Here is a 26,077-nt window from a genome sequence, read left to right as displayed (position 1 = left end):
TGTGATTCACCTGCCTCAACCTCCAAGTTACTGGGATTACAAACATGTAAATCCAATATTAACAAAGAAATACTGGTAGTGAAAACCCATAACCCTGTAAGATTTATTTTAGAAATGTTTGTTCAAATCCTGAGAAAAGAAAACATGATAGGATAATGAAAAGCCAATCTGATGAATCCTTTTAAAACCTTAAAAATAACTCTCATGGCTACTTAAAAGAATTAAGATTTTTATTTTTGTAATACACCACTTTAATTTCTGACACAAAGCACACAGCCAATAAGTTATATTTTCTTGTATATTAAAATAATTCCTATTGGTTTAAAGCACAAGTTAAGGATCAGGTTAGTTTTTTTATCAACAAGCTATTGTTCATGTCGTACTTTAAATTCCTTAAAAATTATTTTAAGAGGTCTTGTATCCTCAAACACACCATTCGACCTGGGTGCAGTGGTATACGCTGTAATCCCAGTGACTCGGGAGGCTGGGGAGGCTGAGGCAGGAGGATTCCAAGTTCAAAGCCTGCCTCAGAAATTTAGCGAGACCCTAAACAATTAAGCTAGACTCTGTCTTGAAATTAAAAAATAAAATAAAATAAAATAAAACAATAAAAAAGGGCTGAGGATGTGATTCTTGGTTTCAACCCCCACTACCAAAAACAAAAAAATTCAAGTTGATAATACTAAACAAAAACTCAGTACAGTTCTCTTTCATTATATTTTAGCTATTTTTTTGTTGCAATCCTCTGTATTTATTAATATAGATCAGAGAAATAACTAAAATGTGGTTTCAAAAGAAGTAAATCAGATTAATAATCTCAGGCAATCGATATTAGGTCCATAAAAAGAAAATAATTTTCTAACAAAGACCAAAAACATACAAAGTAACTAAAACTCCAGGTGCAACACGCCTTTCTTAAAACCATAACCAAAATTGTTGTGTGGTTTCAAAGCTCCACACAAAACCTTAACATTTCAGATCTACAAAATACAAGCATTGGATTCACCCAAAGTCATGTTAAAAGACTTCCCAGAGTCTTAGAAACTTTAATTCAATGCAGAAAAGTTGAGTAGAAAGGAGATAATAAAAGATAAACCGGGAAAAGTGAAGGTGTTGTGCTGTTTATCAAAAATCACACTTTTACAGAAATCCAAAAATCTACTTAATAATTTTCCTACATCCAAAGAATAATCATATGCAAAAGATGAAAGTTTGAATGCAATAATTTACTAGCATGCATTCTACTTACTTTGCTTTTTGCCATTTATAAGCTTCATTAAAGACACAAAGAGGTAACCAGTTGAATGAGGTTCGGCTCAGATAAGAAAAAAGTCGTAATCTCGACCTACAAATTTACATCCCAGGACGTTCGGAGGGGAAAGTACCCTTTACAAACTACCATTATATATACAAGTTTCAGATTGTGAAATAACACACTTCGGCTTTCTGCACGGTACGTTACAATTACAAACCCAGAACTCTACGCCCCTGCTTCCCAGAAAAAAAAAAAAAAAAAACACCTGCAATCTTCATTGGTCCACATAGTTCCGGCCCACATGGTATCAGTGGGTGTGTCCCTCCCAACAGGCCCTCTCATTGGCTGTGAACAGTGTTTAATAGGCTGTGATTTGGGGGGAGGGGGTTGTTCAACTCCACGCCTCCAGATTTGAGCTCGCCAAGGGACCCAAGTTACTGGCGGTTATTCTGCGATTCAAAGGGCAAGCTGGTAGCCCGAGCTGCAATCCCAAAAAGATGCGCTCTGAAAAGGAAGCGGTCAGCCTCGGCTATGCTGCCCGCTCTACCCCATTCCTGGACCCCACCAATTGCTCACAGGCGTGCATTTTCCCAGCGACCAATTAGAAGGGTGGGCAGTGCGTTCGCCTTTTATAGAGCAGGGACCTAAGGACCAGCTCAAGATCCGTGTCCAATCGGTCCATTATGCGGACAGGACCAAACAAGGAGCAGGCTCAGTGAATGGTTGGCGCCCCTGGGGAAAAGAATCAGTCCCGAGCGTTCCCTCCGTGCACTCCCTGGACCTCAGGAGCTGGGGCGCACAGAGTGCGCGGTGGTGCTTGCTCCCGCCGTTCCCGGTCCCCGCGCGCTGCGCCTACTTCGTGCTGATGCTCCCCTCCGGGCGGGACTTACGCGGCCTGTTCTTCCTCCCGGAGTCCATCCTCCTCCGCAGCCGGCATTTCTTGGCCGGAGAGTCATGTTGAGCTAGCAGCGGCTGCGGCTGGAGCTCCGACAGGAGCGGGAGGCGTGGGGGAGCCGCGTCGCCGCCGCCCGCGGGGCCCCGGCTGCAGACGAGCGGCGGCTGGACTGGAGACGGGTGGAAGCCGTTGTGCAGCAACCCGTTCACCAGGGCTGCGCTGGTGCCCGCGGGGGCCCCTGGGGAGTGCGAGGCTGAACGCTCCGGCTGCCCGCCGCGGTCGCCCATGCTCTGGGCTGGCGGGACAGCGCGCGGGCCCTGACTCAAGCGGCCTCCCTGGAGGTCATTCTCGGTCGTCTTTATTTCCTCCGATCCTCCCTGCGGCTTCCGATTCAGCAGCCGCAGAGCCGGCGCCCGGGGATGGCGAACCCAGCGCTCCTCCCCTCCTCCCGCGGACTCCCCCACCTCCTCCGCGCCCTTCCCCCCGTGCGCCAGCCCTGCCGCGCCTGCCTGGAGCATGCTGGCCCTGGGCACCGAATCTGGGGTCTCCGTGCACCCCCAGCCGGGCCCCCAGCCGCCCACCTCCCCCTGATCCCCTGGCCGCGCGACTTCAAATGCAGCCTCCTCGGCTCCCAGACCTGTCCCTGCCACTGAGCATGCCCAGTCCTGCCCGCCACCGCCACCGCCGAGTTTCAACATGGGGAATGAAGTTCTCTAGGTTTGCAAAGAGATGGGCGGATTGGGCTTTGTATGGCGAGCGAACTAAAAGGGTACTGGGTGAGGCTAGCGGGAGAGATTCAGCAGCTTCTGGAGGAATGTGGGAGGAAGCCAAATATTTGCAGAGGTTTCAGGTTTGCTAATTCTGTCCCCAGTGGGCTAGATACCTTTGCAAGGTCACTTGTGTTGCCACTACCCCCACCCCCGCCCGCCGCTCGTGAGAGTGTGTGTGTGCGCGCGCCTGCGTTAAATGACCAAACTACTCAAAGGCCTGAGGGAAGAGAACGATTATTTATAGAAAGGTAGGCAGACTTGCGGAGGGAGAGGAGTGAAATTTCCTTGCTGGCACACACACACCAATACCATGTGGTCTCATGGAGTTAGTTGGCTTTAGCAAGGAGGAAAACTAGGAATACAGTCAGTGAAAGGACAGTGAAGGACAAAACTGGGCAGGATTAACTGGTGCTGGAAGAGACCAAGTAAACAGAAGCAATCCCAAGCTATAAAAAGCACTTTCCTCACCCAGAAAGGACTTCAAGAGACAATGTCATGTTATTTATAGAGTTAGGAGTTGCCTCTTGTTTTAAAAAGAGAAGGCAGCATCACAGGGTCATCAACACAAGTTTTGGAGTCAACCCTGGATTCCAATTCCAACTCAACCACGGAGCAAACCCAGACAGACTCAACACACCTGGCAACAGAAAACCCAACAGGGAATGCTCGGTAGACAGGACAAATTTGGATGGAGAGGATCTTTCAAAAATTATGTAATCCTTTGAGGCCTCTACTTTTGTATTTGTAACATGGGACACTTGTGAGGAGATATGCCTAAAAGTACCTGGTACAATCTTGAAGCACAATAAATGCTCCAAAGACTTATATAAAAATTACAGGAGGCCATTGTTTTAAACTAACCTGCTGCACAGACCAGGCTGAAAATCAAAATGGAGTCATTCATGTTAAAGTTCAGGTCACTAAGCTGTTTATCTGTCCTTCCTAGGAATCTGGGATTAGAGATAACAAACATCCCAAATAGGCCCATTTTGTTTTGTTTTGTTTTTGTTTGTTGTTGTTTTGGTTTTGCTTGTTTGTTTTGCAGTACTGGGGATTGAACCCAAGTCCTGGCACATGCTAGGAAGTGCTCCACCATTGAGCTACATCCCCAACCCAACAGGCCAGTTTTAATTGTCAATAGTGAAATCCCCTCCAACCCTTAATAAACTAAATAAGTAACCTAAAGCCCAATAAGTAACCTAAAATGACCTGATTTTGACTTATCAGTCATTTTTGTAGTTTTTCTCCCTGTCCTCCTCTTATAAGAAAAATAACTGAAAGGAGCTATTTACTTTAGTTTTTGTTTCTGCTTTCTTCAAGCCCTTCTCTATAGAACCAACTTCCTTTGCCCTGCCTATTTGAACACTATTCTACTTTATGGAATGAACTGTTGCCCAATTCTAGAATTAAAAATAAATCATTAAATTGTTACGGTTTTGTCCTTTGACAATAGATAGTTATTACCTTTGTTTCACTTATTTGAACAGTCCACACTTCCTTTCAAGTTGGGGGAACAGATTATGCTCACAGCAATATTCATTGTGTGTAATATTCTCTGTCATTTATACTTAATCTACAGAGGGGTCAGACTGTTAAAGACTAGCTGGCCACTGGATTGTTTGGGCTCTAAGACAGTGCATTCAGCAATATCTATGGCAATTCCTAATAGCAGACCTAGAATCAGAGCTTTAGAACCACTGGGATACTACAGTGCTCTGGTCCATCAACTCGGTTTTGTTTATTTGTTTTTGCTTTCAGATAAAGGGAATGGCCACAGAGAAATGACTGAGGTTATTTAGGGCAAAGCTGGGACTCAACTCTAATCTCGGCTCTCTCTGCTTCCCTAACCTTATATTATTTGAAGACATAGAGAAATAAACCTAAGGGATCTAGCCCCTGCCTACTTCTCCTGCCTCATCCCAGGCTCTCTCTCCCTTCAGTTCCTTGAACATCTTTCATCTGCTGTTTCCATTGCCTGCAATTATGTCTCTTCAGACATTTTTGTCTGCTAGACTCCTACTCATCACTTAGATCTTCATTTCCACCTCTCATATAACCCCTTAGGACTATATTAGGTCTTCCTGCTGTACTTTCTCCCAAGCTCCTATATTCCTTGCATGTCTCCTTATCAGTTTGTAACTATAAAATATATCCTTTCACTCATTTGTAAATGGTAATAATAATAGAACAATACTGAGTTGTTATAATAATGAAATGAATTAATATATATAAAGTGCCTAGCACATTATAAATTCTATGAAACAACTGTATTTTATTCTATTGCTGTTTCCCCCTCCTGTAAGCTCCATTAAGGTAGATGATTTTTGTTGTTGTTGTTGTTGTTGTTCATTACTGAATCAGTAGAAAGCTCTTGGTAATAACTTGTGACTGAGCAAGGGAATTAGGTGGTATTCCACCCGGGTTCCCTCTCACTTTTTACTGTAAACTTGCTAAAGATCACTCTTACCACTTGTCAATATATAAATAACATAGTTTTCAAATTTCTACATCATAAAACTGAGTCCTTTGGGAAGCAACTTAACACCAGAGATGCAAATAGAAGCTTTAGTATTGCGGTACCTCCAAGGACATATTCTCTCCAGCTTGATTCCCAGACATGGTGAGGAAGGCTTGAGCCAAGTGGCTCAGACCCAGGCAGGGCAGAAGTACTGGTACAGGGAACAGAACGTCTTTCACCTATGTCCTTTCTCTCACCCTTTTCAATCTGGTGCCCTGCATCAACACACTGAATGTGGTAGAGAGAAAGCCAGATTGCATCTCACAAGTTTACTCACAGGAGGTGTGTAAGGGGGTAACTTTGAGGTATGAGCTACCATGTGCTCCAGGAGGGGAACAAATAATCTTTGGAAGATCTTAAGGAAGGAGAAAACCAATTCACTTCTTCATCCTTCATTAATCTATCAATCTTCTATTAAGTGTGTACTACATTGTTGGCACTGAAACATGCTGGGAATACAAAGACAAAGTAGATGCCTTCACTACCCTCAAGGGTCTTACAACTTACTAGAGAGACAGAAAATATCATTAGTTTTCCAACATCAATGTTACAGAAGAAAAATTTAGGAGCCAGGTGCCATGGCGCGTATCTATATTCTCAGTGACTCAGGAGACTGAGGCAGGAGGATTACAAGTTCTAGGCCAGCCTCAGCAATTTAGCAAGACCCTATCTCAAAATAAAATATGAAAAGGAATGGGAATGTAGCTCTGCAGTAAAGCTTCTCTGGTTTTAATCCCTAATAGACCCCCCACAAAGAATAACTTTTTTTTTTCCTTTTAATTTTTTTCTTTTTCTTTTTTTTCTTTTTCTTTTTTAAAAAAGAAATGGGGTTTCAGGCTGGGTTTGTGGCTTAGTGGTAGAGCGCTTGCCTAGCATGCATAAGGCCCTGGGTTCCCTCAGCACCACATAAAAATAAAAAAGTAAAGGTATCGGGTCCAACTACAATAAAAAAAAATGTTAAAAAGAAAGAAATGGGGTTTTATTTTGTTGCCCAGAGCTCAAGAGATCCTCTTGCCTCAGCCTGCCAAGTAATTTGAACTGCTCCTGGCTCCTTTTTAAAATTTTTTTGCAGTTCTGGGGCTTGAACCCAGGGGTTCACACATGCTAGGTAAGTACTGTCACCAAGCTACATCTTCAACCTTCTTTTAAAATTTTCATTGGAAAAAAGAGCTGGGGATGTGACTCAGTGGCAAAGCACCCCTGGGTTCAATCGCCAGTAGAAATAAATAAATAAATAAATAAATAAATAAATAAATAAATAAATAAATAAATAAATAAATAAATAAATAATTTTATTGAGGGCTGGGGCATATACCTCAGTGGTAGAGTACTTGCCTAGCATGTATTAAGCCCTGGGTTCAATCCCTGGCACCAGTAATAAATAAATAAATTTTAAAAACACAGATCTGATCATGACATTCTTGCACTAAATTCCTTTTGGATGCTGCACAATTCATAATACATTTAGTAAGGCACATGAGTCCTTCAAGACCTGCCTGCCCAGCCTTTATCTCCTGCCATCCTATTCATAGCCTGTGCTTCTGTGAAACTACACAAACTACTGTTCCTCAACGGTTCTGTGTGATTGTGTCCACTTGCATCTGGGAGTGAATGTGTCTGCAGCCCAGTTCAAAGGTTCAGCTGTGGATCTGAGACCAGATTTAACAAGGACTCCTGACTTCGAGCACCAAAACAACACCACTCCATCCATTTTTCTTTGCTTTTTTTTTTTTTTTTTTTTGTATGAAGGATTGAACCCAGGGGTACTCAACCACTGAGTCACATCCCCAGTCCTTATTATTTTTTATTTTGAGGCAGGGTCTTGCTACATTGCTTAGGGCCTTGCTTAATTGTGGCTACTGGCTTTGAACTTTTGATCCTCCTGCCTCAGCCTCCCAAGGTGCTGGGATTACCCGGGGTGCCACTGCACCTGGCCTTATATTTTTTCTTGGCAAAGCCATATCACTCTTTCCCTATCTCAGTATAATTCAACACTTACCATATTTCAGTGCAGTATTTTTTTTTTCTTTTCTTATCTCCTCAAGGATCAACAAACAAAAACTAAATCCCCCTCTTAGTCAATATATGTCCTTTTTGATCAGTTGGTGTCTTCTCTTAAAAGTTTGGGCTAAGAAGTAGAAGATCTTAATGTTGAATCCCCAGGACTCAACCCTATACCAGGCACAAAAATGGGAGCTGAAGAAATGTGGGTGGAAACAATGAAGGATGCAGTTTCCTACAAGTACAAGTAAATAAACTGAGACTGCAGAGTGAAAGTAGAGCGCAGACACCAGTTGTTATCTGGAGAGCACATTACTCCTTACTGGTACAGGGGTCTTCTTTTTTGTTTTCTGGGTGGTGGAACTTTCTGAGGAGGTGGGCTTCCCATACTCAGAAGCACAATCCTGATTGGCACAAGTCTATGATTGACTTAGAAGCTGCCTGGCCAATGAGCTACCATGGGAAGGCTTCTAGGGGTGGAGTTCTGAGAAATGTCTTTGGATTAAGAAGTGTGCCATGTGGGTTTGGTTTTGTTTGTTGTTTTTCTGCAGTCCTGGGGATGAATCCAGGGCCTCCCAAATGCTGGGCTAGTTGCTGGGCTAGTGTTCCATCACTGAGCTACACCCTCAATCCAGTAAACTGGTTTTTAATGATTTGAAACCAAAGTTGTAATTTACTTTTATTTTCTGAAGACACACACAGATAAAACCCATTCACTATGTCATCATTACACATTATCACTGTAGAAATTCTAGATACTTGCATAAGTTATAATAAAATGAAATATGTCCAGCCTTCACCAGGTGAAAAAAAAATAAAAATTAAGGTTCAATCCCTAGCACCACAAAAAAGTAAAAACAAAAAGAAAACAAAACAAAGAAATGGAAACAAACCATTAGCATAGGTAGTTGGCTGTAGATCAGCAGGAATGGGAGAAGAAATAGGAAGAAGAGGGGAGCAAATCTAAAAGGGTTCCTGCCTGACCAGGAATTGACCCAGAGGTACCAGTGTTCTTTCTACATTCAGAAAGAGGCCCTACACTGTCTCCTGTAGATTAGAGGCACACATCATGTTCCCAGTCACTTATGCACCCAGAAGCTGTTCCAAGGGTCAGTTGACCATAATGTGACCTTCTGCCAGTGGTGCTAAGTCGGAAAGGTCAAAGTGACCCAAGTACACAGGTGCACGCCCTCAATTTTCACATGGTACGAGTGTTAAGACGTCCCCCAAACAAGCATCACTACACACACACTGGGGCCAAAGAAGCATGACAAGACTTTAAGCTACTGCAAGCTTCTACCTGCATCCTAACAAAAACAAAAGGTCTAATCATTTCAGGGCAATTAGGTCCCTCCTGGAGTCCATCCCTCTTTCCAAGGTTTATCTCACTTCCTTTTGCTTTTCCCTTACCTTATGTAAACCTGCCCTAAATGTTTTCTCTGTCTCATTGTATACTTCAGTGTCTGCACTGGGGTAATGGCTAAACGTAGACAATTACACCCAAGGACTAATGACCCATCAGTTGACTCTCAACCCCTGATAACAATATTATGCTCAAGTTTTTATTCACTTAACTACATCAGCTCTAGTGTGGGCCTCTGAGAAAGGGTACACTCAAGACAATTTTGGCCAGGCTTAGTGCTACATGCCTGTAATCCCAGTCGCTTGGGAGGCTGAGGCGGGGGGGGGGGGGGGTGTGTCTCAAGTTTGAGGTCAGCCTGGAAAACTCAGTGAGACCCCATAGCAAAAGTTTTTAAAAAATTCTTTTTTTTTTTTTTGGGGGGGGGGGGGCGGGGCGTAAAGTTGAATAGTAAAGACTTGCCTAGCAAGGGCAAAGCCCTGGGTTCTATTCCCAATATCCCCACCCCCCACCCCCACACAAAGACATAGTTTTGTTAAATCAAAATTCTTGAGACCATGTGATCTCTGAAATAAAAGGATTTACTGAGCTGGTACTGATACCAGTCAGAAAAAGGACCAGATCCTAAGACAAGTTTCAACAACAGATAACAGCAAGCCTACACAGTAGTTGGAAATATCCACTAATCCTAGAGCTAAGAGTATTTTTATAATGAAAATGTAGGGGAGGAAAGTATAAGTTGTTTACATTTGTTAGCTGCTTGGCAGGTACTTTAGGGGCAATCATCTATGCTTTCAGTGGTGAATAAGCCATGTTACAGTGATGTTCTGATGACCCACTTACCCATCAGAGCTTCTCACTTTTCCTTTCTTCAGAACTGAGCAACTATTATGTAGTAGGTTATAATCTCAAGAAAAAACAAGTCCTGCCCTCATCTAGACAACAGAGAAGACAGGTCTTAAGCACACAATCATCAAAAAGCTAAACGGTAAATATCATTAAATAAAAATTACAGGAGGCCATTATTTTGGACTAAAATATTAACACTAAACCCCAATAACCCAGACTAAAAGTAAAAATGGAGTCACTGATGCTACAGTTCTATACTACCAAACAGAAACTAAGTTATTATCTGACTTTCCCAGAAATCCTGAGAAATAAAGCCAAATTTCCAATGGAAACAGGCCAGTTTTCATTGACAGGATAATGAAGTTCCCTCTGCCTTAATGCTTACACAAAAAAGCTAACCTGAAGTAACCTGATGTTAACCAACAGTTCTTTTTCTATTCTTTAATTTCCCTGTTCCTGCCTTATAAGTAAAGTAACTTTGAAATAACCAGTCTGCTTTTTATTGTTTCTGCTTTTTTCAGCCGTTCCTGGTCTATAAAACCAACTTCGTAAGGTTTGAGGTGTAGCTCAGTAATAGAGTGTGTGCTTAGCAAATAGGAGGTCCTGAGTTCAATCCACAGCACCACAAAAAACAACTTAAGTTGAATACATTGAAACATCTATTCTACTTTATGAACTAAAGTGTTGCCTGATTCTAGAATCAAAAATTAATTGCTGGGCACAGTGGCATAAACATGTAGTCCCCACTACATGAAAGGCTGAGAGGAGGATTGCACAAGCCTCGGAGTTTAAGACCAGTCTTGGCAACAAAGTGAGACAACACCCTACCACCAACATCCACCCCACCGCCCATCTCTAGAAAATAATCAATTAAGATTTTTAAACTAAATTGTTATAATTTTGTCCTCTGACAGTGCATTCTGCAAGGTGCAAAGAAATGATGTTCCTAGCGCTATGAGGATACTTAACTATAGTGACCTGGTTAGTACAGTTTTCAGAAGAGAAATATTTAAACTAAGTTCTGAATACTGAATAGAAGTTAACTATGGTGGATGTGGATGTAGAGATTTTCGCAGTCTATCCTGTATCATAAATATGGTGGGCACTTCATAGACTACTTGCTGCTTTGAAAAATGAATTGGCCCTATCCCTCTCAAGAGGGCAAATTAAGTGTAAGGAAAATTATTCACCAGAAGGAACCATTGGAGAGGATTTAGGCCAATTTCCCTGGTTATCAGCCTTTCACAATAATTAACCACACAGGAGTAATTCTTTTCTCTTTATTGTTTTTCTATAATGGTTGCTTTTCTCTCTACTGATGGACTATTTTCTGCAAACACTTATATTCAACATCCTCCTGTTGCTTATTTAAGTTTTGGGTTTTTTGTTGCTGTCTGTTTGGGTCAACAGAGATGATAAAAATAGCATCAGCAGTTGCCACTACTGTAATAAGGGCTTAAGATTCTTCACTTTTGGCCATTTTGAGACAACAGCCAAGCCCCATAGGACCCCTGGCCGGACTGACTGAGCCCCATCTCCAGGATCCCTCAGACTGACCGATCACTGACTGCCTCTGGGGCCCTCACATCGACTGACTGCTCCCTGCTGCCAGGACCCCCAGACCAACTGACTGTGCCCTATCACCGGGACCCAGACGGACTGATTGCACCCGGCCTCCAGGATCCCACAACCACACCAAACACATGGGAACTGCAGGACCCCTGCCGGACCAACTGCATCCCGTCTCTAGGACCTCCAGCTGACCACGTTCACCCCTGAGCTGCAGTTCCCCATTTGCCAACACATTTCGAAGCCAGAGCAGCCATCTTGGATAATCCTGGAAGCCATAGCTCCAATCTTTGGGTGGGGCAAATCCCATCCTGAGACGCCTGCTAGAGGCTTGAAGCTCATTGTCAGGCTCATGCATCAGGCTACTGAACACTGGGAGATTTCATTAGTATATGACTGCTATACAGTAGATTTTCTTTTTTCTCCTTTTTAAAAAAATTTAGTTTTTATTTCTTTACTTTTCTTGCTCTCTTTTCCTTTTGTTTACCTGTTCCCTCAGAGTGTCTTTCTCCCATTTTTGCATGCTAACATCCAATTTCTTTTGATTACACTCTCACCCTTTCTATTTTCTAGGACTTCTGTATATTCTTTTCTTATCCCATTAACAGCCACATTCTACATCCCTCTGCATCCTCCTTGTCCTCCATTAGAAACTGCAGACCTTATTGCAAACCTGTTTGTTTTACTGAAGATAATATTTGAACTCACTTTGTTTATTATGACAATTTTGTTATTGTCCCCATAAAAGCTATTTGGTCTAGGATTGCATAGTGTCTGATTTGGGCACTGCTAATACTGATCTCCCCTTAAAGAAAGGGTTTTGGAAACCTATACGGCCACTATAAGCCTATAGGGGGAAATCTGCAATACCCCAGATCTGCACTGCTAGAGGGGAAGATACATGAACAACATGAAAAAACAAGGGAAGAAAATGATCCAAACAAATCTAGATTCTATAGTAATAGAATCCAATGACAGTATGTTAGTAGAAATGTTAGAAAAGGACTTCGGATTATACATGATTAAGATGATTCGCGAAGCAAAGGATGAGATAAGAGAGCAAATGCAGGCAATGAATAATACTACCAATAAGCTGAAAGAGCACCTGCAGGAAGCAAAAGATCATTTCAACAAAGAGATAGAGATTCTCAAAAAAAAAAAAAAAAAAAAAAAAAAAAAAAAAAAAAACCAAACAGAAATCCTTGAAATGAAGGAGACAATAAACCAAATTAAAAACTCAATGGAAAGCATCACCAACAGACTAGAACACTTGGAAGACAGAACCTCAGACAATGAGGACAAAATATTTAATCTTGAAAATAAAGTTGCCCAAACAGAGAAGATAGTAAGAAATCATGAACAGAATCTCCAAGAACTATGGGACATCATGAAAAGACCAAATTTAAGAATTATTGGGATTGAGGAAGGCACAGAGATACAAACCAAAGGAATGAACAACCTATTCAATGAAATAATATCAGAAAATTTCCCAAACATGAAGAATGAAATGGAAAATCAAATACAAGAGGCTTACACAACACCAAATGCACAGAATCACAACAGATCTAAAACAAGGCACATTATAATGAAAATGCCTAACATTCAAAATAATGATAGGATTTTGAGGGCTGCGAGAGAAAAGCATCAGATTACATATAGGGGGAGACCGATACGGATAGCAGCCAACTTCTCAACCCAGACTCTAAAAGCTAGAAGGGCCTGGAACAACATATTTCAAGCTCTGAAAGAACATGGTTGAAACCAAGAATCCTATACCCGGCAAAACTAACCTTCAGATTTGAAGATAAAATAAAATCCTTCCATGATAAACAAAAGTTAAAAGAATTTACAAATAGAAAGCCTGCACTACAGAATGTTCTCAACAAAATATTTCATGAGGAGGAAATGAAAAACAACAATGGAGGTCAGCAAAGGAGGAACTACCTTAGAGAAAAAGCACTCAAAGGAGAAACCAAGCCAACTTAAAAACCAAAAATAAGTCAAATGACTAGGAATACAAATCATTTCTCAATAATAACCCTGAACGTTAATGGCCTAAACTCATCAATCAAAAGACATAGACTGGCAGAATGGATTAAAAAGAAAGACCCAACAATATGCTGCCTGCAAGAAACTCATCTCATAGAAAAAGACATGAACAGACTAAAGGCGAAAGGATGGGAAAAAACCTACCACGCACATGGACTCAGTAAAAATGCGGGGGTTTCCATCCTTATATTAGATAAAGTGGACTTCAAGCCAAAGTTAGTCAGAAGGGATAAAGAAGGACATTTCATACTGCTTAAGGGAATCATAAATCAGGAAGACATAATGATAGTAAATATTTATGCCCCAAACAACAGTGCATCTCTGTACATCAAACAAATCCCTCTCAATTTCAGGAATCACACAGACCACAACACAATAATTCTGGGTGACGTTAACACACCGCTGTCACCACTAGATAGATCTTCCAATCAAAAACCAAACAAACCATAGAACTCAATAATACAACCTAGACTTAATAGACACATATAGAATATTCCATCCATGAGTGAGTGAATTCACTTTCTTCTCAGCAGCACATGGAACCTTCTCAAAAATAGCCATATGTTATGCCACAAAGCAGCCCTTAGGAAATGCAAAAAAAAAAAAAAAAAAATAGAGATACTGCCTTGTGTTCTACCAGATCGTAATGGACAGAGAGTAGAAATCAATGACAAAATAAAAAACAGAAATTACTCCAACAATTGGAGACTAAATAATATGCTATTGAATGAAACATGGATAACAGAAAACATCAGGGAGGAGATTAAGAAATTCCTTGAGGTCAATGAGAATGATGATACAACATATCAAAATCTCTGGGACACTATGAAAGCGGTACTAAGAGGAAAATTCATTGCATGGAGCGCTTTCAAAAAAAGAATGAAAAGTCAACAACTAAACGACCTAACATTACAGCTCAAAGCCCTAGAAAAAGAACAGAATAACAGCAAAAGTAGTAGAAGACAGGAAATCATTAAAATCAGAACTGAAATCAATGAAATTGAAACAAAAGAAACTATTCAAAAAATTGACAAAACAAAAAGTTGGTTCTTTGAAAAAGTAAACAAAATAGACAAACCCATAGCCACACTAACAAAGAGAAGGAGAGAGAAGACTCAAATTACTAAAATTCATGATGAAAAAGGAAATATCATGATAGACACCACTGAGATACAGAACATAATGAGAAGCTACTTTGAAAATGTGTATTCCAACAAAATAGAAACTACCGAAGACATTGACAAATTTCTAGAGACATATGCTCCTCCCAAGCTGAAGCAGGAGGACATACACAATTTAAACAGATCAATATCAAGCAATGAAATAGAAGCCATTAAAAATCTACCATCCAAGAAAAGCCCAGGACCAGACAGATTCTCAGCCATGTTCTGCAAGACCTTTAAAGAAGAACCCATTCCCGTACTTCTCAAAGTATTCCAGGAAATAGAAAAGGAGGGTACTCTACCAAACTCATTCTATGAAGCTAATATCACCCTCATACCCAAACCAGGAAAAGACACATCAAGGAAAGAAAATTTTAGACCAATATCCTTGATGAATATAGATGCAAAGATTCTTAACAAAATATTGGCAAACCGTATCCAAAAACATATTAAGAAAATTGTGCACCACGATCAAATGGGGTTCATCCCTGGAATGCAAGGATGGTTTAACATCCGTAAATCAATAAATGTAATCCATCATGTCAATAGACTCAAAGATAAGAATCATATGATTATTTCAATTGATGCAAAAAAAGTGTTTGACAAAATACAACACTCCTTTATGCTCAAAACCCTAGAAAAAATAGGGATAGTAGGAACATACCTGAACATTGTAAAGGCTATTTATTCTAAGCCCATAGCCAACATCATTCCTAATGAAGAAAAACTCAAACCATTCCCTTTAAAAATGGGAACAAGACAGGGATGTCCTCTTTCACCACTTCTATTCAACATTGTCCTTGAAACTCTAGCCAGAGCAATCAGGCAGACTGAAGAAATTAAAGGGAAATGAATAGGAAAAGAGGAACTCAAGCTGTCACTATTTGCTGATGACATGATTCTATATTTAGAGGATCCAAAAACCTCCTCCAGAAAACTTCTAGACCTCATCAATGAATTCAGCAAAATAGCAGGCTATAAAATCAACATGCATAAATCTGAAGAATTTTTATACACAAGCGATGAAACATCTGAAAGGGAAATGAGGAAAACAACTCCATTTGCAATAGCATCAAAATAAATAAAAAAATAAATAAAATACTTGGGAATCAATCTAACCAAAGAGGTAAAAGATCTCTACAATGAAAACTACAAAACATTGAAGAAAGAAATTGAGGAAGACCTTAGAAGATGGAAAGATCTCCCATGTTCTTGGATAGGCAGAATTAATATTGTCAAAATGGCCATACTACCAAAAGTGCTATACAGATTCAATGCAATTCCAATTAAAATCTCAATGACGTACCTTACAGAAATAGAGCAAGCAGTCATGAAATTCATCTGGAAGAATAAGAAACCCTATTCTGGGATTGCTAAAGCAATCCTTAGCAGGAAAACTGAAACAGGGGGTATTGCAATACCAGACCTTCAACTATACTACAAAGCAATAGTACTGAAAGCGGCATGGTATTGGCACCAAAATAGACAGGTAGATCAATGGTACAGAATAGAGGACATGGACAGAAACCCAAATAAATACAATTTTCTCATACTAGACAAAGGTGCCAAAAATATGCAATGGAGAAAAGATAGCCTCTTCAACAAATGGTGCTGGGAAAACTGGAAATCCATATGCAGCAGAATGAAACTAAACCCCTATCTCTCACCTTGCACAAAACTCAACTCACAATGGATCAAGGACCTCAGAATCAGACCAGAGACCCTTCATCTTATAGAAGAAAAAGTAGGTCCAAATCTTCACCTTGTTGGCTTAGGACCAGACTTCCTCAACAGGACTCCCATAGCACAAGAAATAAAAGCAAGAATCAATAACTTGGATAGATTCAAACTAAAAAGCTTTCTCTCAGCAAAGGAAACTATCAGCAATGTGAAGAGAGAAACTACAGAGTGGGAGAAAATCTTTGCCACTCATACTTCAGATAGAGCACTAATTTCCAGAATATATAAAGAACTCAAAAAACTCTACACCAAGAATACAAATAACCCAATCAACAAATGGGCTAAGGAAATGAACAGACACTTCACAGAAGAAGATCTACACGCAATCAACAGATATATGAAGAAATGTTTAACATCTCTAGTAATAGGAGAAATGCAAATCAAAACTACCCTAAGATTCCATCTCACCCCAATTAGAATGGCGATTATCAAGAATACAAGCAACAATACACATAATGGGAGGTTGGAGGGGGGCAAGAATGGAGGAAGGAGGGACTGTGTAGAGGAAAAAGAGGGGTGAGAGGGGTGGGGGGGGGAAGGAAAAAATAACAGAATGAATCAAACACCATTACCCTGAGTAGATGTATGATTACACAAATGGTATGCCTCTACTTCATGTACAGAGAAACAAGATGTATCCCATTTGTTTACAATAAAAATAAATTAAAAAAAAGATTCTTCACTTTTGCTCATAAAACTCCATAAAAATATGTCGCTAAAAGCAGGATTAAAGACTTGGCATCTCTGTCTCCGTTTTGCATCTGTCTCCTTGATTCTGAGTCACCTGGGATTACAAGAACAATGTCTGGCTGGGTGTGCTGGTGCATGCCTCTAATCCCAGTGACTCAGGGCACCGAGGCAGGAGGATGGCAAGTTCAAGTCCAGTCCCAGCAACTTAGTGAGACTATCTCAAAATAAAAAATAAAAAGGGTTGGTTGAGAATATGGCTCAGTGGTAAAGAGTCTCTGCATTCAAGTCCCAGTACAAAAACAACAACAACAACAACAAAAAATCCAAGATGTGATGGGATAAACATCTTGTGATGAGTGGAAACTACCCGCAGGGAATAGTAACTTTTTTATGGAGGATAAGGCCCTGCCTTCCTATTCTGATATATGATGGAAAGACCATGTCTGAACAGGATCATCTGCTTTGGTAGCTGTGCAATTCCTCTGGCTATCCAGAGCTGCCACCATTGCCCTCGTTATCTTTTTTTTTTTTTTTTTTTTTTTTTTTTTAATTGTAAACAAATGGGGTACATCTTGTTTCTCTGTACATGAAGTAGAGGCATACCATTTATGTAATCAATATATTTACATAGGATAATGGCCTCATTATCTTTTCTATAAAACTTTAAAGTCACTGTCAGTCCCTGGAAAATAGAGCTAAAGACATGGGTCCCTTTTTTTTTTCCCCTGTGTAGCTACAACGATTACATTTCCTTCCATGCTTTTCACCATTACCTTTTTCTCTTTGGTTTTTGGGGAAAGTTGCCAGACCTGATTTGTTGGATCCTCAGAGTCAGGTCTCTGGTGTAGAACTTAGGTAACTTGCCAGTTAACAACTATGTGTGCAGGAATAAAACATGGTCCCTCACAAACAAACTTCCTGTTGGTCACTAATAATTTTTGAGTACCTATTAATTAGGATATCAAGGGGGATGAAATGTGGCCACATAGAAATTTGATAGTGTCAGAAATTCCAGGGCGCTGCTAAAAGGAATCAAACACTTGCTCACAAGTAGCTCAGCAAGGTCAATTTTACTTCTACAAAAGAATGCCCTACTGAACAGTCTGGCAAGCAAGCACACTTGCATGGACAGTCTGCCTGTTTTTATCCTTAAGCAGCACTGCTCCTTGCTCTGATAGGAGGAGCTCTGGCTAACAATTTACATGACTGGCTAATTTTAAAATTGGCAAAGGAAAGGTCTATAGTTAAAAGGGCTGCCATTGGATCTTACATCCCAATTAAGTCTAAACACTATATTCTAAAAACGGACCACCTGACTTTCTATTTTTTACAATAGGCTAAAATTAAAGCTATCCCAAGTATTGGGTATAATTTCAAGAATGGAGCTGCTTCACTAAAATCATAATTGTCATATTACCTAACATTTATTGAGTCCTCATGTGCCATATACTGTACTAAGCATATTGTTATCTTTGTAATAAAGATAGCCATGTCAGTTGGGTACTATTATTATTCCTACATTCCAGATATGGAACTTAAAGAGGCTCATTAACTTATTCAAGTTCATAGAGAAGAAAATGGTGTCGATGACATTCAAACTCAAGTCTGGATAGCCTCAGAATCTGTTGTGGTATAATGTAAAATATATTTGGTCTTTGTCCCCAGTTCCTGTCAAAGAGCTCCTAATACCTCTGAAATTTCTTGAGTGAAAGGATTGTCTTCTGTTATTTATAATGGACCCTTTCTGATTGTAACTGAGTTTATGCTAATGAGGTGATTTGGGGTGTGGCCCCAGGGACCAATCACCAGAAAAACCAAGGGATAAGCAAATGAAAGGATTGCTGGGCTTGGTGCTGCACGACTGTAATCCCAGCAACTCGGGAGGCTGAGGCAGGAGGATCACAATTTCAAGGTCAGCCTCAGTGATTTAGCAAGGCCCTAAGCAATTTAGTGAGATCCTGTCTCAAAATAAAAAATAAAAACAACTGGGGATGTAGCTCCATGGTTAAGTGCCCGAGGGTACAGTCCCTAGTATTTTAAAAAATGATAGAAGTGATAGGAAGTGTTTTAGTCAGCTTTTTTGCTTCTGTGACTAAATGACCTAACCATCACAAGTGCAGAGGAGGAAAAGTTTGAGGGTTCATGGTTTCATAGACAGCAAGCTCCATTCCTCCGGGTATCGAGGTGAGGCAGGACATCATGGTAGAAGAGTGTGGCAGAGGGAAGCAGAGAGAGTCTCCACTCTCCAGATACAAAATACATATCCCACAGCCACACCCCAATTCCCCCTCTTTCAGCCACACCCTACCACTTCAACTAATCCCATCAGGGATTAATTCACTGATTGGGTTAAGACTCTTACAACCCAATCATTTCTCCTCTGAACCTTCCTTCAGTGTATCACATGTGAGATTTTGGGGGACACCTCACATTCAAACTATAACAGGGAGATTTGTATATCATAACCCTAGCATTCTGGACTTTTAGATTTGTCTTATAATTGCTTTGTCTAGGAAAAGTCCCCTCTTGATAGTGGAGGTTTATCTACTGCATATAATTAAAACTACTTTTAAGGGAAAAAACAGTTTCTCCTTTCTATTTTTATACTTATCAGAACACAGAACAACTTCTGTGACCAAAATGTATCATATATTTGACACATACTCAGATACCAAGTAACTATCTGTTAGATAACAACTGGGTACAATTGGTACACCTACAATTCAATTCAATTCTGATACTGTCCACTTGCAGTTATGTCAGATTCCATAGTTTAAGGATTCAATTCTACAAGTCCAAGTTTGTCACATGTACTTCTGCCCAATCAATTAGGGTTCCCTTGAGCTGCTCCTCAAGTTTGATTATTTGCTAGAAGTGTTCACAAAACTCAGGGGAACACTTTACTTATGTTTATTCATGTATTGTAAAGGATATTATAAAGGTTACAGATGAACAGCTTGAGGAAAAGGTACACAGGGCAAGGTATGGGGTGCAGAGCTTGAGCAGGGGAAAAGTGGAAGAGCTTCCATAACCTCTTAGTTGTACTACCCTGCAAAATGCAAGCCCTGTAGTTTGTCTCTCCGAATCTATGATTGACAGGACACTTAGATCTCTGTTGCTACTGTACTACCTTCCAGATGAAGCAGCAGAACTACAGCCTCCTCCTCAATCTGGTCTTGTAGATGTTACCCAAATGCATCTGTTTGGCAAAGCTAGCCCATGTACATGACCCAAACTGCAAGGAAGCCTGGGACATGAAGTCATCAACTTTCTCATTTCTAGCATTCAATACAGCATATTGTAGGTGGTTGATATGGAGTTGAGTGAACCTATCTATTTACCTGCCAAAAACTATAATAGAAAAAAATTTTTTTTTTTTTTTTTGGTGCTGGGGTTTGAACCCAGGGTCTTGGGCTTGCAAGGCAGGCACTCTACCAACTGAGCTATCTCCCCAGCCCTATAATAGAAAATTTTGATAATTAATTAGTATGGTGTCTGGGCTTGTCTGCATTCTGGGAACTTCCTTAGTCCAGGCAAACCAGGGCAGTTGCTTATTATCCTGTGAAGCATTAGGTTTAAAGCTCCCTGTAAATTCCTCCAGAGGAACTGAAATGAAAGCAAGATTAAGCAAGTAATAATAGCAATAGTTATGTTAGGATACTAGCAGTTTTATATCTGAAGTCACTCTGACAGAGGTTTGAATCCCAGCTTCTCCACTCAGTAGCTGTGTGACCCTAGTAACCTGGTGACATTGATAAAGTTAATTTCCATTTTAGCCACTTTCATCTCCTGAGTAGCTGGGCCGACAGGAATGTATCACCACACCCTATTTCTCAGTAGAATTCTGAGATAAGGGATATGCCCTAGAGCTTCACTATATAATATGATAATCACTAGTTACACAAGGCTTTGAGCAATTAAAATGAGGTTAATATGACTAAGGAACTAGATTTTAAAAATTTTATCTAATTTTAATTAATTTACATTTAAATAATGTGCTGTTACCATCTTAGATAGAGGACAGTGCTGTATCAATAGAGATAACAGTGCTGTCTACCTCATTTGTTTTATTTATTCAATAAATACACAGAGGTGTTGTGCTAGGAAAAACATCATGAAGCTTACAGTTCAGTGAGGCAGTTAGACACTCAAGTGAACAAATGCAATTAACTATAGTTTATGGTTAGTAGTATAGGTAAACAGAACAGTGTCCTGCAGAATAATACAGGGAGCATTCTTCATGTGGACTTCAGGAGAAGCCTCTTTGAGAGATGGTGAATGACTCAAACTCCATCCACAACTCTGAATAATAGCTGCAATATATTAAAATGCATCAAATTAGCTTAAATCCATGAATTCTGGTCAGGGACATAAAAGTGTAAACTAGTCAAGTGATGTTTCAGAACACTGAGGCTTTAAGTTTTAGGCCAGCCTGAGCAAATTAGTGTAGACCCTGTCATAAAATAATATTTTAAAAGGGACTGGGGATGTAGCTCAATGGTAGAGCACCCCTGTAAAACATAGACACACACACACACACACACACACACACACACACACACACACACACAAACACACAAATTATTTTTCTGGTCAAATGGAAACTAGTGAGTCAATTGGTGATGCTCTCAATGGCCAAGGATGGCACAACTGAGTATCAATAAAAATAATAGCTGCAATGTATTAAAACACATCAAATAAGTTTAAATTCTTGAATTCATAAAGATTTTTAAAATTTTTTCCACATTTTATTGATGTATTATAGTTGCACATATGATGAGATTTACTGTTACATATTTGTACATGCACACAATATAACAATAAAATTTGGCCAATATCCCTCTCCAGTATTTCCCCTTATCTCCTATAAAATAATCTTGCCAAGAAAAAAGGAACAACAAATACAAATCTGAACATAACCAAGTCAGTAGATCCAACTATTAACTTACAAGATATACAGAGGGCACAAGAAACCATAGTGATGCCATCAGGAAAATCCAGATTGTGGGAACTTTTACAGACCAATTTTTTTTTTTTTTTTTTTTTTCCCGAAAATAAACTGAGGGAAAAAAGTAAAAGGGGCTGGGCATTGTGGTACATGCCTGTAATCCCAGAGGCTCCATAGGCTGAGGGAGGAGGATTGGCTTGTGAGTTCAAAGCCAGCCTCAGCAAATTAGCAAGGCCCTAAGCAACTTAGCAAGACCCTGTCTCAAAATGAAAAAAAATATAAAAAGGCTGGGGATGTGGCTCAGTGTTTAAGCTCCCCTGGGTTTAATCCTTGGTACCAAAAAAATAAAAAATAAATAAATAAGAATAAAAGAAGACCCTGGAGATTAAAAGGAACTTCAAAGATATATGAATTGCAATTATTTTATTTGGATAATTTAAACTGCAAAAAATACGACGTTTTGGATTTGATTCCCAGCACAAAATAAATAAATACATAAATAAAGACTTTCAGGAGTCAATTGGAAATTTGAGTACAGGATATTTGATGAAGTTAAGAAATTCTCTTTTGTGATAATAGTATGGTGGTTGTGTTTAAAAGGGAGAGTCTTGTATTTCAGAACAGTGAAGCAGGGTGGCTGTGTGCATCTGTAGTCCCAGCTACTTTGGAAACAAGCACAATGATTGTTTGAGCCCAGGAGTCTGAAGCCAACCTGGGCAACATAGCACGACCTGATCTCAAAAAAAAAAATAAAGAAGATACATGGTGAAACATCGTGAGGAAAAAATGACAGAATATGTGGGATTTGCTTCCAAATAATGAGGGGAGAGGGAGAGCTGGGGAACAGTAACAGATAAAACAAGAGTGGCCACCAGTTGGAAATTATTGTAGTGGCATGATGGATCCATTAAGGGCTGCTAGTAGTATTCTTTTTTTTAATATTTGAAATCTGGCATAATAAAAACATAAAAAGTGATCTTTGCCCCTCCATTCTCCCCTTCTGCAGTAAAGTACAACATCCCTTTCATGATCTCAGACAGCAAGACATGTGGGACCAATAAGGATGCCTACTTTGGAAATTTTGTTATAAGACTCAAACAAACTTCCAGGTTGAATCAGGTTTCTTTTATTTGCAAACAAAGCTGTTCAAAACTGATTCAGCTAAAATCCAAAATATGGAAAGGAACAATCTAGGCAAAGAGTAAGGTAGAGGGCACCACAGTCAAAAGGCTTGGGACAGAAAGGAATTGGGGACTTCACAGAAGGCCCAGGTAACTAGAACATCATGAGGGAGAACAGTAAGGTAAGATGAGGTTGCAGGTGTAAGCAGGCACTTAACAGCTCAGGACATGGTGGGCCATGGAAAGCAGATTTTATTCAGAACATAATGAGAAACTGCTGACAGTTGTGAAGTGGACTGGTGATAGGAATCAATTTATTTGTGTTTAGAAAGATAACTCTGGCTACTACACAGAGAATGGACTAGGGCAGGCACAATAGGTTAAGCATGGGGACACCAGACAAAGGTAGCTATTCAATAGGAGATAAACAGAAGTGGACAGTTTTTTGTTTTATTTTGCTTTGGGTGATGGAGATTGAACCCAGGGTCTCATGAATGCTAAGCACACACTCTACCACTGAGCTATACTCCCAACCCCAGAGACAGACAGTTTTGAGACCAATTTTGGAAATAAAATCAACAAAAAATATTAAACAAACTTGGAAGATTCAGTAAGAAAAGTAAATAGTCAGGGATGACTTTGTTTTCTCATTTTAGATACAAAACAGAATCAGAAGAGGTAAACTTCAAACATCAGTTGGACATTTCAATGTCTATGTCAATTGGGCAATTGGATATGTGTATCTAGAGATGATAAGAGAAGCTTGAACTGTAGGTGCACATTTGGAAGCTATCAGAATAATACAATATTGTATTTAAAACTTGCAATGAATGAAATCATCTAGATAAATGCATAGGTATGGAGGACCCAGGAACAATCTTGAGAAATATTATCATTTACATATGGTGGTGAGAAAGGAAAAGAAACCAAAGATGGAGATTCTCATAAAGGTGAAGAAAATCAGGTAGTGAGGTGTCACAGAAGTTGAGAAGAATGTTTCACAGAGTCCCAGTGAGCACGTGCTGCTGAGAAGCAGAATAAGATGAGAACAATAAAGGATACACTGCAATTTGTAATCTGAAGATCATTGGTGACTTTGACAAAAACAACCTCAGAACAGTGGTAGAGTTGGCATCCAAATCTGAGGGAACTGAAGCATGAATATGTGGAGATGTAGAGATGACTTGTACAGAAACTTTTTTTGAGAATCTGCTACTGAAGGGAGCATAGGAACAGGGCAACAGCTGGAAGGCGATTAGTGTCAAGGTAAGATTTCCAAAGATGAGAGAGAAGGGAACCTATTTGAATGCCAATTTGAATGATTCAGTGGAGAGGGTGGAAGGTATGGGATTCAGAACACAAATGGAAGAACTGGTACTTTAATAGAAGGAGGGACACTTCTTCCATTGTTGAAAGAGGAAAGGAGGAGCATATGCACATGCAGGTAGAAGTCTCAGTTTAGTGACTGAAATATAAAGTAGTTTCTTTTTGATCAGTGAAATATGAGGCGAGATCCTCGGTTTAGAGTGAGGAGAAAGAGGGTAGGGGGTGGTTTGAGGAAAGAGGAAGGGTATGAGGTAGTTAGACATCAATTTACTTTTATAAGGGAGTGTTGAATAACCTTTTGAGGATGGTAATAAAGAATTTAACATCATTTATGAAATGCTCAGTAATCATTAGCTATTGCTATTATTGAATGCTAGGTAAAGTAAGGCTTATTTACACCTACCTAGGTATTATCAGAGAGAAGCCTACAAAGTTAAGTTTGCTACCCTCCCTTCATTTTATTTATTTATTTTGGTACTGGGATTGAACCCAGGGGCGCTTTACCACTGAACCACATCTCCAGCCCTTTTTATTTTTTATTTTGGGACATGATCTCGGTAAGTTGCTTAGAGCCTCACTATATTGTTGAGGCTTACTTCAAAACTTGCTATCCTCCTACCTCAGACTTCTGAACACTGGCATTATAGGTGTGTGCCACCATGCCCAGCTACCTTCACTGTAAAGATAAGTCCCCAACTTCACTGAGTTGCCCAGAGTCATGCAATTTAGGTGGCAGAGCTGGGATTTGAACCCAGATTATGCTAAATTTAAAGCCAATGCTTTCTTTATCATACCAGGCAGGCTAAGATAAAACTATGTGTATCAGGCTTCAGAGTGTCTAGAATCTGGCAGTGGGAGGTCAGCTTTCACAGATCACCCTGGCCCTCCAGGCTAAAGCATCTGAAGAAAACTCTGCCAGGAGAAACCTTCAGCTGCTATCCCTGCTGTTGCTCTACAGACTTGAGATCAAAATCAGTGCCAGTGGTGAGCAACTGCTGTTTAACATAAGAGCAAAAAACCAGCCAATCAATTCATCAAACAAAAACAAAAAATATGGGAGCCAATTCAGTTGTGAGGGTAGTGTCAAAGGACAAAATCGTAACAACTTAATTTAACAATATTAGGGTTTATTTTCAGTTCTAGAATTGGACAACACTTCATTCCATAAAATAGATCAAGTGTTCTGATGTACTAAGATAAAAAGTGGTTTTTTAAACACACAATGGATGAAGAAAGCAGAAAAACAAATCAGAAAAACAAAAAGTGGATTGATTATTTCAGATTTACTTTCCTCTTTAGGCAGGGGTAGGGAGATTGAACAATAAAAATATAACTGGTTAATATCAGGTTACGTCAATTAGCTTTCTTCTTGTGAAGGGGCTAAGGGAGAAGGAACTTCCTTATCATGCCATTTAAAACTGGCCTGTTTGGGAAATTTGGCTGTTATCTCTTTAATCCTGATTTCTATCAAAAGGTCAGATAAACAGCTTAGTTTTAGTTTGGTGACTTGGAACTTTCAATTGATTATGACTTTTAGCATAGTTAGGGCATAGTGCAAGGAGCTTAGTTCAAAACAATGACCTTCTATAATTTAAGAGCAAAAATGGAACTTATTTTCATTCAGTGTTTTTCATTCAAATAGGCTTTTTGTGGACTAGCTCAGTGGTAGAGCACTTGCCTAGCAGGTATGAGGCCCTGGGCTCCATCTGTCTCCAGCATTGAAAAAAAAAACAACCAAAAAACCAAACCTGAATCCTATGATGGAAAAAAAGTTTTTATTAAAAAAAAAAATTATTATTATTTTTTAGTGGCATTAAACAACA

At 39.8% G+C, this 26,077-nt stretch overlaps 1 protein-coding gene across 4 annotated transcripts in view; it reads right to left on the bottom strand.

Moving 5' to 3' along the window:
• PANK1 (pantothenate kinase 1) overlaps nt 1-26,077 on the bottom strand; it is a 129,039-nt gene that overhangs the window by 60,583 nt on the left and 42,379 nt on the right. Inside the window, exon 1 of one of the 4 annotated variants that reach the window (XM_079138229.1) lies at nt 2,146-3,004. The exons of 1 other annotated variant lie outside the window; for it this stretch is intronic. In XM_079138229.1, the coding sequence (XP_078994355.1) occupies nt 2,146-2,848 (703 nt within the window). In that variant the 5' untranslated portion in view covers nt 2,849-3,004. Of the gene's footprint in view, nt 1-1,249; nt 1,485-1,520; nt 2,107-2,145; nt 3,005-26,077 lie in introns of those variants that run through there. 2 more of the 4 variants (XM_079138235.1, XM_079138234.1) reach the window with 2 other exon arrangements.

Source organism: Sciurus vulgaris (assembly GCF_902686455.1).
Source record: "Sciurus vulgaris genome assembly, chromosome: 4".
In the NCBI taxonomy this organism is placed as follows: Eukaryota; Metazoa; Chordata; class Mammalia; order Rodentia; family Sciuridae; genus Sciurus; species Sciurus vulgaris.
This window is presented reverse-complemented; position numbering and strand designations above follow the sequence as displayed.